Below are 19,725 nucleotides of genomic sequence, written 5' to 3'. Positions count from 1 at the left end.
TTCATCTCTATCATCCGACTCACCACATTTCTCTCTCTTTGCAATTTGGATAATTGTATCATTTCACTATCCCCTTGGCTACATTCTTTGGTGCTTCCACAATCTTCACTGACCCACTGATCAGTCGATTCAGTTTTTGTTCTTTCTCATCACTTCACACAACTGTTTCAGCAAATTCATCTCATGAGTAAGCTGCAAATGTGTTGCTGGTCAAAGCACAGCAGGCCAGGCAGCATCTCAGGAATAGAGAATTCGACATTTCGAGCATAAGCCCTTCATCAGGAATAAGAGAGAGAGAGCCAAGCAGGCTAAGATAAAAGGTAGGGAGGAGGGACTAGGGGGAGGGGCGATGGAGGTGGGATAGGTGGAAGGAGGTCAAGGTGAGGGTGATAGGCCGGAGTGGGGTGGGGGCGGAGAGGTCAGGAAGAGGATTGCAGGTTAGGAAGGCGGTGCTGAGTTGAGGGAACCGACTGAGACAAGGTGGGGGGAGGGGAAATGAGGAAACTGGAGAAATCTGAATTCATACCTTGTGGTTGGAGGGTTCCCAGGCGGAAGATGAGGCGCTCCTCCTCCAGCCGTCGTGTTGTTATGTTCTGCCGGTGGAGGAGTCCAAGGACCTGCATGTCCTCGGTGGAGTGGGAGGGAGAGTTAAAGTGTTGAGCCACGGGGTGATTGGGTTGGTTGGTTCGGGCGGCCCGGAGGTGTTCTCTGAAGCGTTCCGCAAGTAAACGGCCTGTCTCACCAATATAGAGGAGGCCACATCGGGTGCAGCGGATGCAATAGATGATGTGTGTGGAGGTACAGGTGAACTTGTGGCGGATATGGAAGGATCCCTTGGGGCCTTGGAGGGAAGTGAGTGTGGAGGTGTGGGCGCAAGTTTTACATTTCCTGCGGTTGCAGGGGAAGGTGCCGGGGGTGGAGGTTGGGTTGGTGGGGGGTGTGGATCTGACGAGGGAGTCACGAAGGGAGTGGTCCTTGCGGAACACTGATAGGGGAGGGGAGGGAAATATATCCTTGGTGGTGGGGTCCGTTTGGAGGTGGCGGAAATGACGGCGGATGATACGTTGTATGCGGAGGTTGGTGGGGTGGTAGGTGAGAACCAGTGGGGTTCTGTCTTGGTGGCGGTTGGAGGAGCGGGGCTCAAGGGCGGAGGAGCGGGAAGTGGAGGAGATGCGGTGGAGGGCATCGTCGATCACGTCTGGGGGGAATCTGCGGTCCTTGAAGAAGGAGGCCATCTGGGCTGTGCAGTGTTGGAATTGGTCCTCCTGGGAGCAGATGCGGCGGAGACGAAGGAATTGGGAATATGGGATGGCGTTTTTACAGGGGGCAGGGTGGGAGGAGGTGTAGTCCAGGTAGCTGTGGGAGTCAGTCGGTTTATAATAGATGTCTGTGTTGAGTCGGTCGCCCGAGATAGAAATGGAAAGGTCTAGGAAGGGGAGGGAGGAGTCTGAGACAGTCCAGGTGAATTTTTTTTTACTCATCTCATGAGTACCCATTCATTGTTCTCCTCATATTTGCCATATGTATATGTAATGTAATATAAGTTATATAATAACTTTATTGCCATTACTCCAACTAGAATTAATCTATTGTTTAATTTCCACATCCTTGCTCTAATCTTCTGATATCGATGACCCCAGGTAAACTATGCACTTAATTTTCTCCTTCTGTTCAAACTGACTGGCTCTAACCTGACAAAAGGTAAACTACTAAAAGCTTTGACAGATTTAGATGTCTCATTGTGTGAAAAAGGGTCATTTGTCTTCCTGCCAACCTCACCCCTTTTAAAAACTTTCAAGGGCTCCCTCTCCACTCTGCACTGCTCCTCATAAAAATAAACTCAATTCCAATGCAATCATTTATTGAATATATAATTCAGTGCAGAGGAGGCAAGAATCAGGAGGTGACAATGAAACAAACAATTCACGAAAATAACTGCAAATGACTAGCATGTTGGATATTGGGAAAAGAAAATGTATTGAAACAAGTTAAATACATAATCCGGGCAAATTACTTTGGCAACTGCTAAATGAATAGTATAGAAAATGCTTAACTGAAAAATAATCACTTTATCTGTTCTTTTAGATCACTCTTGATGGGCATGATATCCGTACTTTGAATGTGAAGTGGCTGCGACAACACATCGGCATTGTGAGCCAGGAACCAATATTGTTTGCCACAACAATTGCTGAAAACATACGATATGGTCGAGAGGAGGTAACTGATGCAGAGATTGAGCAAGCTGCAAAGGAAGCAAATGCTTTTGACTTTATATCAATGCTTCCTGATGTAAGTGAATGTTTGAATTTTACAAAAGCACAAATCCTGTTTACCTCGTTTTTGTTTTGAGTGACAAGATTTCCATAGAAAGCGTTTTTATGTTGAATCTTTCTATTTTCCATTTGTTGTAACATGCTACATCAATGTCTGAGTTAGAGAAAATAACTTGAACACAAATCCCACCAGGTTTGATCTCTGGAAACTTGCGTACATTGAGGTGGAGGTTTTCCTTTTATGTTAGTCAAATGTGTTCAAAAATATCCTCTTGCGCAGTAACATTGAAAAGTCTGAATAGTATATGCATTAACAGATTGCTCAATTGGTAGTATTTAATGTTCCCTGTTATCACAAATGGTAACAGCATACAGTACACTCTAATATTTCACTACTACCATATTTAACTTAGTGACAATTACAGTCTGTTCTGATATAATGCAATAGTTCCATTCCTGTGTGGTCCTATGTTGTAACAAAATTGGGTAATAGCAGCACCATTTAAACTAATAGGACCGGAATTGAGTTGTAGCCAATGCAGGTAAGGAAAGTTCACTTTCTACAAATGATGGTCTAAACGCTTCAATCACATTATAGCCAATTTGCATTAAAGAAACATGTATTATAGCACAACTGACAGTATGCAGATATTAATTTGGTCTGATTAATGTAAATGAGGCAATCATGTGCTGGTCATACAGCAGCTATGGTATTATAAGCTATCTGTTTTAAACAATCCATTATTGTCCTTTCATCTGCCTTGCATTAATGTCTGAGATTCTCTCTCTCTATTTTCCTGCCTTCCTACCTTTCTACTTTTCTCTCAAGCTTTAAGATTTTCTGCAAAACTGAACTCTTTAGATAGTATCTTCCCATTCTAAGATTAAGTGTGAAAGTGCAAGAGATTAGCAGAGATTATGCTGTGTGTTTTGCTAAATGCTGTCTGTGTTATGTTAAACCCTGATAATTAACTGGATCTTCCAATGATTAGGCATGTGAATTGGTCACCAATGGATGTTTGACCTCATCAGGTCAGGAGAAGGTCGGGGGGTACGGCTCTAATTGGTCACTCTTTTGGCTGTATCCAGTCTCTCAGTAGTTACAGACCAGGTGGGATTAGAGCTTTAAATGGTGATGAGGTGGTTATTAATTGACCACTTAAAAGCCTGAATTAGCTGCAGGGTGGGAGGTTTGAGTTTGAACTTTTCCAACCAGAAGGTGGTTCTGGTAGAGATGGGAATGTGGCAGGATCCTAGGATACTGTGATTCTGCCTAATTAAGTTGCCTTCCCTAAGCCAGAGCTATTATCTTCAGAACCAGAGAATTCTTCCCAATGCCTAATGTCCTATCCATCTGTTCTGACATATTTTTCTGTGGCATGGTATAAAAAGGGTTTTCATTGTTAATGTTCTTTGTAAGTGAATTGGGATATTTTATTATTGTGAGATCACAATATGAATGGTAGCTGCAATTTTTATCGTTACTGTGTGGAAAACTATAACACTACAGGTGAATTACTCATGACCAACTTGAAGGAAGTAGCACTATTCATACAAATGGTTGATTTCCTGACTACAATCATGAGGTGATTTTTCTATTTATCCTACAAAGAAAAGAAAAATTGTTCACAGAATTAATAATAAACTGAGATTATTATTTCGGCCACATATCTTTAAAGGCTGCAAAAGTAACTCAGTGGTTGAGGTACAGTCCACCTGCTTGAGAGCTGTAGATCTTCTATTGTCCTACAATTTATTTTAGATCAATATAGCTCATTGTTTTAAACATAACACAGAAATTACAGGAAATTTTAATTCAGGACAATGAGGTGCACAGTGAACAGTGCTCATTGATCATTATAAAACATAATGGCACAAATTGTACAGTGAGTGGTAAGCAAACAGCACCAGTTTACTTGTTTGTTACTAACTTACTTCATACTTACACTTGGCTCTAGTCTGTTTTTTACAAGATTTTTACAAGATACTGTCAGCTGGACAAGCAAATAGAGCAATGCACTCCCTCACTTATGAATTAGAAACAGCGAGAAGCCAGTTTCAACAGCTAATAGGGAAAGCTGTCCTTTATTTCAACTGGAATAGAGTACAAAAATAGGAGTGTCATAGTCAAGTTGTACAAGACACCAGTCAGACCACAGCTGGAATACAAGAAAAGTTTTGGGCCCCTTATCTTACAAAATGTATAGTGACATTAGAAATAGTCAGTATATGTATAGGGAGTTGATACTGGGATATTCTTTTCACATTGGCATGCTAGGATGAATCTTTTGGATTCAATGTATCTCTGTGTATATCTTTTGACCAGAAACCACATTCCTTACCACATTCTGCCTGGTAGCTCACAGAGAATTTTCAGTTTCTTCTCTCTACAAGCCACACTATCCATAGTGATTTGTCTCTTTGTGTGTGACCTCTATCACCTCTGTCTGAAAAATTGGAGAATGCAAGTCTGTCCACAGTCAGGTCATCTGCTCTTTCCTTTTTTTTTAAATCTCATGAACAACTTATACCTTCTTCCCACTAAATCAACCTTGCACCCCATCTTTTCCTAATCAAGTCACTTGGTTTGTTGTTGGGCAGTAATCAGAGCAGTCTCTTCACTCCTTCATTGTATCTTAATTTAAAGAGACAATTTGAAATACAATAGCTTCATAAAACCTCAAAATATAACAATGCACAATTGTGACACGTTGAGTGATTTGTATCTAAGGGCATCGAATGCACTGTTAGCCTCATCATTACTGTCACAACTAATTTTGGCTAATAATTGGATTATCGTGTGAAGGTTTCCTATGCAGTAGTTATAACACTTCGATAACTCTTTATTGGTAGTGAAGCACATGAAAATGTTCTGAGTGCATAAAAGATATAAATGTAAGTCTTCTGTTCTCTTTTACTAATGCAATAATTGATTGTTAGACCAAGCGATACCTTCTGTCATCATTCTAAGTCCCTGCATGGTAGCATGGAGGTATATTTTTCCTAATAGTTTACTTTTTGTACTTATGCAATTTCTAGAGATTTAATACGATGGTTGGTCAAAGAGGTGCCCAGCTGAGTGGTGGACAGAAACAGAGAATTGCTATTGCTCGTGCGTTGGTCAGAAACCCAAAGATCCTTCTGCTGGATGAAGCAACATCTGCTCTTGATACGCAGAGTGAATCAATAGTGCAGGCAGCATTGGATAAGGTAAGAAATTATCAAGGAAATTGCTATTAAATTTCACAGCATCTCTTTCCTGAAGTTAACTTTAGGAGAATTTGTGATCAGTTTCACACTGTTAACTTCTACGAAGCACAGTATGGAAACTGTGGGCTCTTGCAATGGCTACCTATCATCTGCAAGTTCAATGCAAAGTGGGTAACTGAACCAGTTTCTGCCAGATAGATTAGTTTAAGGCTACCAGATAACTGTCCATCTCTGTATTCCTAGATAAACTAATCCCCAGAACAATCCTGTGTTAGCCAAACAACTCTCCAACAACACTAAACACAAACTTCAAGTTGTCATCCTGAAATATTTCCAATGCATAACAGATCCATAGAACAGTGTATTTAATTTAAGTTATCTTGGATAAAATATTTGGTAAATATCTATTCATTAAGAATGCATGAGCGGGAAGTACACAGAACATTTCTATTGTAATTATTGCAATTAGCTATAACTTAGAGGGTGCAGCACTATTGCAGTTGCCATAACTTTGCATGGTGTATACATAGGATACATGCAACATCCCAGACTTGATATAACTTGAAAATAGTGTTGTCAAAGCTTGTGTATTGCTGAAAATGTGTTGCTGGTTAAAGCACAGCAGGCCAGGCAGCATCCCAGGAATAGGGAATTCAACGTTTCGAGCATAAGCCCTTCATCAGGAATGAGAGAGAGTAGCCAAGCAGGCTAAGATAAAAGGTAGGGAGGAGGGACTTGGGGGAGGGGCGATGGAGGTGGGATAGGTGGAAGGAGGTCAAGATGAGGGTGATAGGCCGGAGTGGGGTGGGGGCGGAGAGGTCAGTAAGGAGATTGCAGGTTAGGAGGGCGGTGCTGAGTTGAGGGAACCGACTGAGACAAGGAGGGGGGAGGGGAAATGAGGAAACTGGAGAAATCTGAATTCATACCTTGTGGTTGGAGGGTTCCCAGGCGGAAGATGAGGCGCTCCTCCTCCAGCCGTCGTGTTGTTATGTTCTGCCGGTGGAGGAGTCCAAGGACCTGCATGTCCTCGGTGGAGTGGGAGGGGGAGTTAAAGTGTTGAGCCACGGGGTGATTGGGTTGGTTGGTTCGGGCGGCCCGGAGGTGTTCTCTGAAGCGTTCCGCAAGTAAGCGGCCTGTCTCCCCAATATAGAGGAGGCCACATCGGGTGCAGCGGATGCAATAGATGATGTGTGTGGAGGTACAGGTGAACTTGTGGCGGATATGGAAGGATCCCTTGGGGCCTTGGAGGGAAGTGAGTGTGGAGGTGTGGGCGCAAGTTTTACATTTCCTGCGGTTGCAGGGGAAGGTGCCGGGGGTGGAGGTTGGGTTGGTGGGGGGTGTGGATCTGACGAGGGAGTCACGAAGGGAGTGGTCCTTGCGGAACGCTGATAGGGGAGGGGAGGGAAATATATCCTTGGTGGTGGGGTCCGTTTGGAGGTGGCGGAAATGACGGCGGATGATACGTTGTATGCGGAGGTTGGTGGGGTGGTAGGTGAGAACCAGTGGGGTTCTGTCTTGGTGGCAGTTGGGGGAGCGGGGCTCAAGGGCGGAGGAGCGGGAAGTGGAGGAGATGCGGTGGAGGGCATCGTCAATCACGTCTGGGGAGAATCTGCGGTCCTTGAAGAAGGAGGCCATCTGGGCTGTGCGGTGTTGGAACTGGTCCTCCTGGGAGCAGATGCGGCGGAGACGAAGGAATTGGGAATATGGGATGGAGTTTTTGCAGGGGGCAGGGTGGGAGGAGGTGTAGTCCAGGTAGCTGTGGGAGTCAGTCGGTTTATAGTAGATGTCTGTGTTGAGTCGGTCACCCGAGATAGAGATGGAAAGGTCTAGGAAGGGGAGGGAGGAGTCTGAGACAGTCCAGGTGAATTTCAGGTCAGGATGGAAGGTGTTAGTAAAGTTAATGAACTGTTCAACCTCCTCGTGGGAGCACGAGGCAGCGCCGATACAGTCATCGATGTAGCGGAGGAAAAGGTGGGGGGTGATGCCAGTGTAGTTGCGGAAGATGGACTGTTCCACATATCCTACGAAGAGGCATGCATAGCTGGGGCCCATGCGGGTGCCCATGGCAACTCCTTTAGTTTGGAGGAAGTGGGAGGATTGAAAAGAGAAGTTATTCAGGGTGAGGAATGTCGAATTCCCTATTCCTGGGATGCTGCCTGGCCTGCTGTGCTTTAACCAGCAACACGTTTTCAGCTGTGATCTCCAGCATCTGCAGACCTAATTTTTTACTCAAAGCTTCTGTATTTGCAGCTTTACCATTTTCTTATTCACAATTACCTAAAAAGGAAACGTCCGCATTATGTTAATTTTGCAGTTTCCATTTCATGTAGATCAGTTTCCATTTCGAGAATCATCTATAAAAGAGCACAAAAGCACACTAACCATAAAGAAGTTCTGCTACCAATTTTCTGTACAAGATTGAACCTGTTTAGTCAGTATATATGAGAAATTTGACATTCTTAAAAAGTATTGACTAAATGGACTTTTATAATATGACATCACATCCTGTTTTACATTTGTCATTCCCAATATTAACTGTTAAAATATGATCTTCCAACGATGTTTAGTCTTGCTTTATGATGCAATCTTGATTTACATCCTGGTTACCTTCTAAACTCCCACTCTCTACATTCATGAATTTAGTCTAGAAAATATGGTCACCCCAATCTTACCTCAGGTTTCCTTTTTTGTTCCTCATTAGCATTAAATACCCCTCTCTTAATTATTGTTGTAATGAAAACAAGACAATCTGCACCTTCTTTGAGTCCAATCATTTTAAATCTTAGCTTAGATCCATTCCAAATGTGATTCCTCAGCACTTCAGTCTTCTCTGCTTTTTATGAAATATATTTATTTGAAATTCAAGCATTGTTTACATTATTTTCCTTCCTATTCTTTTCAACTTGGTATCTCTTATTTAGATTTCACCTAGATTTCTTGAATTAAGAAGTGTATTTATGGAATCTCCACTTAGCTACAGGATTTTAGAGTTGTAGAGCTGTAACCTGTCTGTAAATGAACAGCCAGTAGGTAATGGTAAGAATGTTGATTGAGGTGACTCATGAACAACTGATGGAACTTTGCACTTGCTAAAGATAGTTGTCTCAAAACATTTTTTGCAGGAGTAAGAATCAAAGTGGAAGTCTTAACCATCAATGTAAACCCATTAATATTTACATTTTGATTCCATTCATGATTGGATAAAACAAACCAGTTGATTTATTTTCATATATAATGCTATCAAATTCAGTATATATTTATGCAATACTTTAATTGAGAAGTTAAAGTTTTAAATTCCTATGTGTACGGTTTGCATACTTCAGATGAAACTGGTTTAATAAACAGCAGGCTATAAAAAAAACCTGACTCTGTACTTTGTGTAAGTAAGCAATGTTCTTTTTTTTAATTGCTGTCTGGGCGATATATTGACGCAAGGGACACAAAATTCCTTAAACTTTGAAAATTCAAGAATATGGGAAATGCCAAAGTTCTTTCAGTTACTCTAACTTTTTGGGCCAGTTTTCTTACTGAGTAGCCAAGTTGGTGATAGTTTTAAAAGATAAAAATTGCATTGTTATATATTTTAGAAACATTTTAAACCACTTTGCATGCATGATTTTAGTGTGTGGCTGCTGCCACAAGTAGACACACGCGGCACTCAGTTTTTATAAAGTACCATCTCACAAACATCCTTGTGATGAATGACCAGTTGATCTGTATCTGGTGAAGTATTTCCCCGATACTGTTAAGCTATTAGTTTCAATATGTGTACAATATTCTCAAAGGTTTTGCTGCAAATTTGATGAAAGACACAAATGTGCATTCCAAGTACTGTGTATAGACATTTGTTCGTCCATGGAGCCCAATGAGTATTGTAGGATTTTCCATACTTTAATTTAAAATAAAAAATCCTGTGAAATGTGTTGACCTTCATGCGATATTTCCTGACCTGCTCTCTTGGTCATTGAACTTATACTAAAAAGGTAAGTCTTGCTTCTCGGTTAATTTGTGACTAAATGCCTTCGGCAAACATGATGAGCTTGTTTTTGAACAGTTGTTTTCCTTACTTATTTTTCCCTCAGAAGTACTTTCTGTGAGAATTTTGCTTTGTTCTAAGTAAAGTATTCCATTTTGTTTCTCAAATTCCAAACATTTATTTACTAATTGTAATGCATTCCATTTCAATGATCCTATAATGTATCTGTACAACTTTTTCTTCTCCATAAATCCAAATACAGAAGAAAATCTGGACGCACATAGTAGACCAGCTAGTATTTGAAAAGAGAATGCAGTTGATGTTTCAGATTCTTATTCTTCAGAAAAGGAAAACATCTTAATAAAATTTGAAAGAGGGAGTGGGGGGCAAGGGACAAAATCAACAAAGAAATACCGAGAGGAAAAACTAGTAGAATTATTGTTAGAAGGAGTAAACAGTATTCTTAACCAAACAATAAAAATAACCATTAAATAAGTTGAAGAACTTAAAGCATCAAAGAATATTTGAGCAGCAAAAGAGAGTAATTTGCCTCAGGAAAAGACTAGAATAGTACAGAGTTTTTTTTTAGAAAACTCAGTTTGAACATTTCTGAAAGAATAACGTGCAGTGACTTCAAAAGCACCAGGAATGCAAGAAGTTGAATGACCAAAAGCACCCCCCCCCCCCCCCCCCCATCCCAACCCATATCGCCATTGCCAGAAACTCCATAGCCTCAGCATCTATCATAGCTGTCAGCATGAAGTTCAGCTGAAGGCTTCTTCACTAATGGTTGTAGTTTCAAGGAAATCGTTAAACACATATATGTGAATCTTTACACTGTTGCTAGCGTAAATGTAAATTATGCTTTTAGTTAGTTACTATTATAGAGTAATGAGATAGCAGCAGCATGTGCAAAGATGATGTCAGTGGAATGTGATAATGGGGAAAGAACTGGAATGATGCAGATGCTCAAGCAACATTACAGGATCACAGAATTATTTCAGCACAGAAGGAGGCCATTTGGTCCAACATGTCTGTGTATGCTGTCCTAATGAGCAGCTCAGTTAGTGCCATTCACCTACCTTCTTCCTGTAACCCTATTTAAATAGAGATCTAATTTCCTATTTGAATGTAACAATTTAATTAGCCTTATCCACACTCTTGCAGGCAGAACATTCCAGACACTAGCCACTCATTGTGTGGAAAAAAGAATTCCTCACATCACCTTTTATTTTAACAAATTAATATAAACCAATGCTCTCTCATTCTCAATCCTTTCCCATTGGCAACATTTTCTCCCCAATTATTTTGTTCATATTTTGAATACTTCTATTGGATCTCCTCTCAGCCTTCTCTTCTCCAAGAAAAACAGTCCCAAATTCTCTAATCTATCTTCATAACTGAAATTCCTCATGACTGAAAACATTCACATTAATGTTTTCTGTGCTTACTAAAGCACAGTACCCAGACATGGGTGGAGTACTGTAACTGAGGCTGGATTAATGTTTGTACAACATAACCTCCTTACCTGTAGTTTTAATATCCCTATCAATAAAGCCGAGAATGCTGTGTGTGCTTTACTAACTCCAAACTCACCCTATTATGTCAATGACTTGGCCACATATATACCTAGATCCCTCTGTTCTTCCAATCCCTTTAGAATTGTGCACCTTATAATGTGTTGTCTCTCCATGTTCGTCCTAACATTATGTTTTCCATAGTGAATTTTGTCCGGCCCCATTCTCCACATCCCACCAATCTCTCTATATCCTTTTGATTTTTTTACATTACCTTACTTCGTCACAATGCTTCCAAATTTTGTATCATCCACAAATTATGAAATTGTATCCTGTTCCCCAAGGTCTATATCATTAATTTATATCAGGAAAACTGAAGTTTCCAACACTGACTCCAAAATGCATCCACTAAGCATTATTTTCTGTTTCCTGTCACTTTGCCAATTTTGTTGTTACTGAGCCTTTTTTCCATGAACTCTAATGGTTTCCACATTGCTGAGAAGTTTTGTTGTATGGCATCATATCAACTGCCTTTTGGATGCCCATGTATACCACACATTAGCTGAGGTGCTCTCATCAACCCACTCCATTAGCTCCTTAATAAGTTCCAGCAGTTTCCCAACATTGAAGTTAAACTGACTGGTTTGTCATTTTAAAAGGACATGACCTTTGTAATTCTCCCATCCTCTGGCATCACCCCGAGCCTAAGAAAGACTGAAAAATTGTTAGTGTCTCCACAATTTCCATTCTCCCTTCCTTCGGTGTCCCTGGATGTATCTCATCTGATCACAGCTCCTAGTCAGCTTTAAGTAAAGACAACTTGTGTAATATCGAAACTCTATCAATTTTAAACTGCTCAAGCACCCAAATTTTCTCTTCTTTTCAAGATAATTATAAACTTTAAATTTAATACCTCAGCTGTGTCCCCTTGATCTCCGATCAGCTCTGCCTCTCCTTCTACCATTCATCTCTTTATCAAAAACACTGGGATTTCTCAAATGTTAGCTGCTAATCTCTAATAATTTTCCTTATTTTGTTTCTCTTATTTGATTTTTGACTCTCTTTTCTTCTGAGCCTTCTACATTCAGTCTGATTCACCAGTTGTATTTTTCACTTGACGTCTGTCATAAGCACACACTTTCCATGTTAGCATAATTTCAATGGTTTTTTGCATTCTAAGAGTCCTAGAATTGTTTGTCCCTTCCTTTCTTTTCAAGAGAATAAGTCTTGACTATGGTAGATCTGTTAATATGTTCCTGAAGAAGGGCTTATGCCTTAAACATTGATTCTCCTGCTCCTTGGATGCTGCCTGACCTGCTGCGCTTTTCCAGCAACACATTTTTCAGCTCTGTTAATATATGTGGATACACAAGAAGTTGCAGATTAAGAGTTCTAATGGAAATCACTCCACTCTAACTGGAATGGATTCCAGTACATTGGGAGGATAAGTACGGTTAGATAACTTTATCATATCTTTAGAATCAATCAGAACCAATCACTAATGGCTGGGGGTGAGTGTTGCCACCAATTCTCCTGTCTGTACTGGGTCTGAGTACCTGATCACCTGACAGTGGTAGAGGATGAATAACTAGGTAAAAACAAGGGCTGCAGATGCTGGAAACCAGAGTCTACATTAGAATGGTGCTGGAAAAGCACAGCAGGTCAGGCAGCATCCGAGGAGCAGGAAAATTCATGTTTCAGGCAAAAGCCCTTCATCAGGAATACAGGAATAAAGGCAGGCTGCCTGCAGAGTGGAGAGATAAATGAAAGAAGGCGTGGGGGGGGGGGGGGGGAGGTGGGAGTGGGGAGAAAGTAGCATAGATTACAATAGGTGAATGGGGGTGGGGATGGAGGTGATAGATCGGGGAGCGGGGGGAAGGTAGCAAAGAGTACAATGGGTGAATGGGGGTGGGGATGAAGGTAATAGGTCAGAGAGGCGGGTGGAGTGGATCAGTGGAAAGGAAGATAGGCAGGTAGGACAGGTCATGGGGATGGTGCTAAGCTGGATGGTTGGAGCTGGGGTGAGGTGGGGGAAGGGGAAATGAGGAAACTGGTAAAATCCACATTGATGCCCTGGGGTTGAAGTGTTCTGAGGCGGAAGATAAGGCATTCTTCCTTCAGGCGTCAGGTGTTGAGGGAGCGGTGGTGGAGGAGAACCAGGACCTGCATGTCTTCGGCAGAGTGGAGGGGGAGTTGAAATGTTTAGATTTTACTATCACCTCAAAGTACAGAAAGTACATGCGTTATTTTGCATGAGGCATTTTAACTTTGAAATGTGATAGGGTACAAAAAATATAGAGACCAAAATCTTTCCAGGAATTTGTGTCAAAGCTGGCTTGACCAATAAAGGCAAGCATACTAAATGCCTTCTTCACTATCCTATCTACCTGCACTCCAAGGTCACTTTGCTCAGCAACACTCCCCAGGACCTTACCATTAAGTGTCTAAGTCCTGCCCTGATTTGCCTTTCCAAAATGCAGCACCTCACATTTGTCTAAATTAAACTCCATCTGTCACTCCTCGACCCATTGGCCCATCTGATCAAGATCCCGTTGTACTCTGAGGTAACCTTCTTCACTGTCCACTTCACCTCCAACTTTGATGTCATCTGCAAACTTACCAACTATACCACCTACATTCACATCCAAATCATTTATATAAATGATGAAAAGCAGTGGACCCAGCACTGATCTTTGTGGCACATTGCTGGTCACAGGCCTCCAGTCTGAAAAGCAACCACCTTTATTGAATTCTATTGCAAAAATATTTCTTCACAGCAGTGAGGCCAGTTGGGAAGCTGTTACCTTTATGAATGGGTTTTGCTGTGACTGTTTAATGCAGTTATAATATTAATACCTACTCTGGATTCCTTGAGCAATGGCAAAATGAACGTCAGGATGATCTGGACCTATCAATGAACAGTTCTCCATTAAAAGGCACTGTAATTAAAATAACCTTTGAGACTTACAGATGAGTATTTTTCAGTTTTCAATCCCTTTGAACAAGGTTTGGTAATATCTTCTCTAATCATTCTCTTTCATTACAGGCAAGAGCAGGTCGGACCACCATTGTGATTGCCCACCGCCTCTCAACAATTCGCACTGCCGATGTTATTGCTGCCTTTGACAATGGCGTGGTCACTGAACAAGGAACACACAGTGAACTCATGGAAAGAAAAGGGATCTATTATTCCCTGGTAATGCAACAGGTAAGCTGAACACATCTTTACCAGAAACCAGAAAATTACAAATTCAGCCTTAATTATTCAGTTTCCTTGTGATAGATGTCACTTTAGAATTTTGCCACCAGCACTTCATATAACGAGGTAAAGTATTGAAGCAATTCATGGCAGAGAAACAACAATATGCACTACACGATGAGGAAGAAAAATTCAGAGATTCCTTTTTATTCCAAGAACACCTTCCTGAGCAAAAGAATGGAAGTCTCACATCAAATGTTCTAGCGTTCTTAAGAAGCCAAGTTTCTTGTCAGAGAGGCAACACACTGCATTTTCCTTTCTGCTAGCTAGAAATAATTATGTTCACCATAAAAAGAATATGTCTCCTAATTTGTACAGTGGTCCAAAACAAATTGATTTGTGACATATATGTATTCTGTGAAAATCTAGAAAATCCCTGGGCAAAGAAGTTGAGTTGTATGAAAGCTTTGACTGCTTTTGTTAATTGAGCTGTATCATTACATCTGATCCCATCAGGACCTACTGACTTAGCTTAATGTTTTTCAAGATACCCAACATCATCTCCTTCTTAATATTGACCTGCCCTAGAATGTCAACATAGCCCTCCGTGAGAAGGACACGAATGTCCCTGTTCCAAGCAATTAAGAAATTAATCAACATTTACCTTGGCAACACTTTCAACTGTTCACAATATCAATGTGAATAGCCCTTAACATCTGAAATGCTTCATTTTATATAATGATGGAATTTCAATCGAGAATGTTGTTGTGTCACCATAGTCTTACCAAACCATAGGGGCTGCTCTCTCATGAGAGAGAGAAGTGACCAGTGGTGATTTAACCTGAGGGCCACCAGACCTCAGTTGAACGAAGAGGTTAAGAAGGAGAGTCCTTCATGGTAACCTCAAAACAGTGATGGGAATTGAACCCACGCTGTTAGCATCACACTACTCTACAAACTGACAATCCAGCCAACAGAGATAAACCATTTCCTCCAACTGAGGATATCTATAACTTGTAGGAGCAAACATACTACTGTATGAGTGACTATTAAAAGGAAACCAAAATGTTGTGGTTTTGGAAGCCTCCTGACACTAATCCACTGTGTTGCTATTCCTAACCCAGGAAATAGCAATTCATCCAACTCCACGGCAGGTTAAGTAGTCTGGATGATTTTGACTCTCTTGGTTTATGAAGGACAATTGGGGTTCAAATTATCCATTTAGAATCTGCAATACTAACACCAAAATAATGGCTTGTGTGTTTATGTGTTTAAGAATTCATGTGAGGAGAGTGAAAGTGATGAAGAAACAGATGATACTTTGAAGGAAGTGGAACAACCAGAAAATGAACAGAAAAGTGTAAAGATTATCAACAGGAACAGCTTTAAAAGAAAATCAAGCAGGAAACATCACCAATTTGCTTCCACTGAACAAGAACCAACAACAGAGTCCAATGAGCAAGAGAAGGAACCGGTTAGACTTAAATAATAATGTGAACTAATATTGGCAAATGTTTTTCAATATACATATACATTTGTGTGTTTTTGTTTATTCTGAGGAAAATCAGAAACACGTTAGGTTGGCATGGACAAGTTGGACCGAAGGGTCTGTTTCCATGCTGTACATCTCCATGACTGTGAAGCAATCAGAGAAGTAATTAGCATTAACTTCATGATTTTAAAAAAAGGTAATCTCAGTAATAAAATCTTAAAGAATTGTGGATGCTCGAAATCAGAAACAAGAACAGAAATTGTTGGAAAAGCTCAGCAGGTCTGGCAACCTTTGTGGAGAGAAATCACAGTTAATGTTTCAAGTCCAGTGACATTTTCTCAGAACTCTCAGTAATTTGGTTTCACTCACAAACTGAGTTCATGCAGTTCCTGCTTCGATTTCTTTCAAACATTTGAACTGAATTGAATTGAGTTTATTGTCTCATGTACCGAGGCACAGTGAAAAGCTTTGTCTCATAAGCAACGCAGGCAGATCACAGAGTTAAGTAGCATAGAAAAGTAAATGATAGATTAACAGCAGCAAAAACAAAAACACAGGTACAGGCAAATGTACAGTGTTTGTGAGTCCATTCAGTATTCTAACTACAGTAGGGTAGAAACTGTTATGAAACCAGCTGGTGCGTGGGTTCAGGCTTCTATACTTCTCCCTGATGGTAGAGGTTATAGAAAAGTATTGCCAGGGTGGGATGGATCTTTGGGCATGCTGGTGGCCTTTCCTTGACAAAGGGCCTGGTAGATGGATTCTATAGATGGAAGGTTGGCCTTTGTGATTGTCCGGGCCAAGTTCATCACTCTCTGTAACCGTTTCCGATCTTGAATAGCACAGCTGCTATACCAGGTAGTAATACATCCAGACAGAATGCTCTTGACGGCGCATCTATAAAAGTTGGCAAGGGTATTCACCATCATGCCAAATTTCCTCAGCTGCCTGGGGAAGAAGACATGTTGTTAGGCCTTTGTAACCAGTGCATCCACATGAAGAGTCCAAAAAAGCCTATTGTGGATGACCACTCCCAGGAGCTTGACACTCTTTACTCATTCCACCTCTGTGCTGTTAATGTGTAGGGGGGCATGAGTAATATCCTGTCAAAAGTCAATAATGAGTTCCTTGGTTTTGCTGGCATTGAGAGCTAGGTTGTTCTCAGTGCAACATTTTTCCAGGTCTTCCACCTCCTGTCTGTAGTCTGTTTCATCACCATCTGAGATTTGACTGACTATGGTGGTGTCTCAAAATAAAGTACCATGAAATTCATGCTTTATTATTAGAAACTGATAGTGAAGAAAAAAGTAACATGAAAAAGAATAATTTTATAGTCGTGCAATCTAAAATCCAAGTCTCTGAATTGTAACCCTACCCTGACTGATATTCCTTTTGTACAGGCTTTTATTGTATGTAACTCCTCCTGTTTGCCAGTAGACACAGCACAAATCAGGAAATATTTTGTTTTAAATCTCTTAAGTTTATATTCAAAAGCAGTGCACACCACGGGTTCAGGATCCATGTTCAGTACACAAATTATATTCATCTAACATAATTAATTTGCCAATATTAATAAATAAATTGTGCAGCAATTGGTGGCATTAAGGAGATAACACTTATTGTGACCATCTCAACAAAATGTTGGAAATTTATGCTGCTTTGTTTCTAACCTTGTGAAAAGGACAGTAGCTTTCCCAAAGTGTCCCTGCCATTTTCAAAAGATTGCCAAAAGATTGCATATTAATAGTCTGTTGAACTCTCCACAGAGAGTTGCTACTTAACTATGGAAATGCCTTTTTAGTGAGATTTATATTTGTAGGATATCCCTGCACTATTTTTCTCACAAGGAGTACAATCAAACAATTGAGTCTTGTTTTTGTTGCAGCAAATTATTTTCAGTGGTTCTTTAGATTTTGCAGCATTTTCATATTTACCCTCTTTACTTTTTCACTCTCTCTAATTGTGGTTTTCTTTTCTTCTGTTAGATTTTGGGGAGGCATGATCACATGATTATAGTCAGTTGACTATTTGTAAACAATTTTCAGATACTTTGAAGTTCTAAAGAGCAGAGGTTTAGATCTGACAATTAGTTAATTAGACAAGGAAAATAGACAATCATGACAATTGAGGATGAGTCACTGATACTAAAGGATAAATAAGCTGTTGGCCATGGAACTTATAAATGTCAGTAAAGCTGTGAAGGAAGTATCCTATTTTCCAGCTGAAGTGTTCCCCAGGTCTTTCTTCAATCTCTCCAAGTCCATTTTCCATCTGAAGAAGACCAATCCCTGAGGACTACCACCTCAAGGATGATCTAATGAGGACTACTCTCTGCTCTTGAGTACTTGTTAAGATTACCCACTTCTAATGAATGAAAGTTTACATTGCATCAATCAACTGTCTGAATCCTTTGGCCAATGACCAAGGAGCAACTAATTATGATCAAGATGGCCGATATCCCCTTGTCCACCTCCATATGAAGGTCATTCTTCTAAGACCAAACCATCCTAATTCTCTCAGACACTGTATTGATGATAAAGTAATGTGGATCCAATAAATCATTCTGAGTAAGTATTTATTTGACAGTGACCCCTGTGGAAGATGAAATTACAGTTTAAGTTGTCATTGAAAACATGTTCTTATCTCTGCACTCCCTGCTTAACATCTGCAATTATTGCATGCCAGAGTAATAATCAAAAACAAACATTTTCTTTCAGGAAGTTAATTGTGGTTAACTTCTAATTTATATATTAAAAAATCCCCACCATGGTCAGTTGAGAATTATGGTAGATTTCCAGTTCAGTAACTTTCAATACACAGCTATCTAATATTGGTTTATTTGTTTACTTGATCTAAAATAATGCAAGGAGTTGGTAGATCTATTCAAGCCAAAGGGACCAGAAATCCTCTACACTGTTGGTGGATCTTTAGCAAAAGTATATGTAAATGGCTTGAAAATATCAGAAATGCAGGATCTCTGTCTAAATGACTGCTGCCTCTGAACTGCACCAGGAACTGAGAGTAGTTTGAACCTCTACCTGCTCCAGACCTGGGCCTGAGAGATGCCAAAGAAACAAAGACAAGGGGAAGCAGTTCCCATGTTAAGAATTTGTGCTGTTTGTTTGAGCTGTCTGAAAACATCAAAGGATTCATATCACAGTTTAAGAAAGGTCTTAAGGTCAAAGTCCTGATCTGAAATACAGCTTATAAGCTTGATTAAATAGTTTCTTTTATGAAGGGATAAACTAAAGGTAAAAAATCTCTAACATCTGTACAAATATATTGAGGGACCTAATCCTCTCTCTGTAGCCACCATCTTGGTCACATAGACTGTATTCTGTAGGTATTATTTAAGATGCATAAACTTTGAAAGGCTGCTCTCTGTTACCAGGTGAACCGTTGACTTGACCCGGACCCTGATATTCCAACAGAGTCAAAATCAAATGCCTGTGTTGCCAGTTCCGGTGCCTCCATTTCAACAAAATGTGGCCAAACCTTGTTAACATTGTTGTTTGATCCTAAAATGAGATGAATCGCATTTATTTTCCAAAACAAACACGCACAATGCTCAGTGACAGAAAAGCTGAATTATCATATAAAATGTGTTGTGTGATCTCAGGATTCAGTCCATCCATATTCCACAATCTCAAATGAAAGGCATTTTAGAGTTAAACTGGATCACGCTGAAATAGAAAATGCTAAACGAGAGCTGTAATTAATTATTTATTTTTGTTTTCAAATTTTAAAGGAGGAAAACTTGCAAGAAATTTCATATTCAAAAATTCTTTCTTTGAACAAGCCAGAGTGGCCATACATTGCTATAGGAGCTCTCACTGCCGTAGTGTCTGGTGCTGTCTCACCAGCGTTTGCTGTTGTGTTTTCCAGGATTATTGGGGTGAGCTATTTTTCTTTCTCTAATTGGTGACATTCAGAAATTTAAAATCATATGCCTTGCTTTGTTTCAAGTGATTTTGCAAGTTACATTGAAAATTGATGATTAAGTGTATTGAGGAACTCAATTAAAGGGTAAAGGGACTGCGGGAAAATGGGAAGCCCTC

The 19,725-nt window shown here is 40.3% G+C and overlaps 1 protein-coding gene across 3 annotated transcripts in view; it reads left to right on the top strand.

Annotated features, from left to right (window-relative positions):
* LOC132815675 (ATP-dependent translocase ABCB1-like) overlaps nucleotides 1–19,725 on the top strand; it is a 103,151-nt gene that overhangs the window by 45,581 nt on the left and 37,845 nt on the right. For all 3 annotated transcript variants that reach the window (XM_060824707.1, XM_060824708.1, XM_060824709.1), the window contains 5 exons: nucleotides 2,086–2,289; nucleotides 5,313–5,483; nucleotides 14,023–14,184; nucleotides 15,452–15,649; nucleotides 19,416–19,562. In XM_060824707.1, coding sequence (XP_060680690.1) covers nucleotides 2,086–2,289; nucleotides 5,313–5,483; nucleotides 14,023–14,184; nucleotides 15,452–15,649; nucleotides 19,416–19,562 — 882 coding nt within the window. The remainder of the gene's footprint in view (nucleotides 1–2,085; nucleotides 2,290–5,312; nucleotides 5,484–14,022; nucleotides 14,185–15,451; nucleotides 15,650–19,415; nucleotides 19,563–19,725) is intronic.

Source organism: Hemiscyllium ocellatum, chromosome 5 (assembly GCF_020745735.1).
Source record: "Hemiscyllium ocellatum isolate sHemOce1 chromosome 5, sHemOce1.pat.X.cur, whole genome shotgun sequence".
Taxonomy (NCBI): Eukaryota; Metazoa; Chordata; class Chondrichthyes; order Orectolobiformes; family Hemiscylliidae; genus Hemiscyllium; species Hemiscyllium ocellatum.
This window is presented reverse-complemented; position numbering and strand designations above follow the sequence as displayed.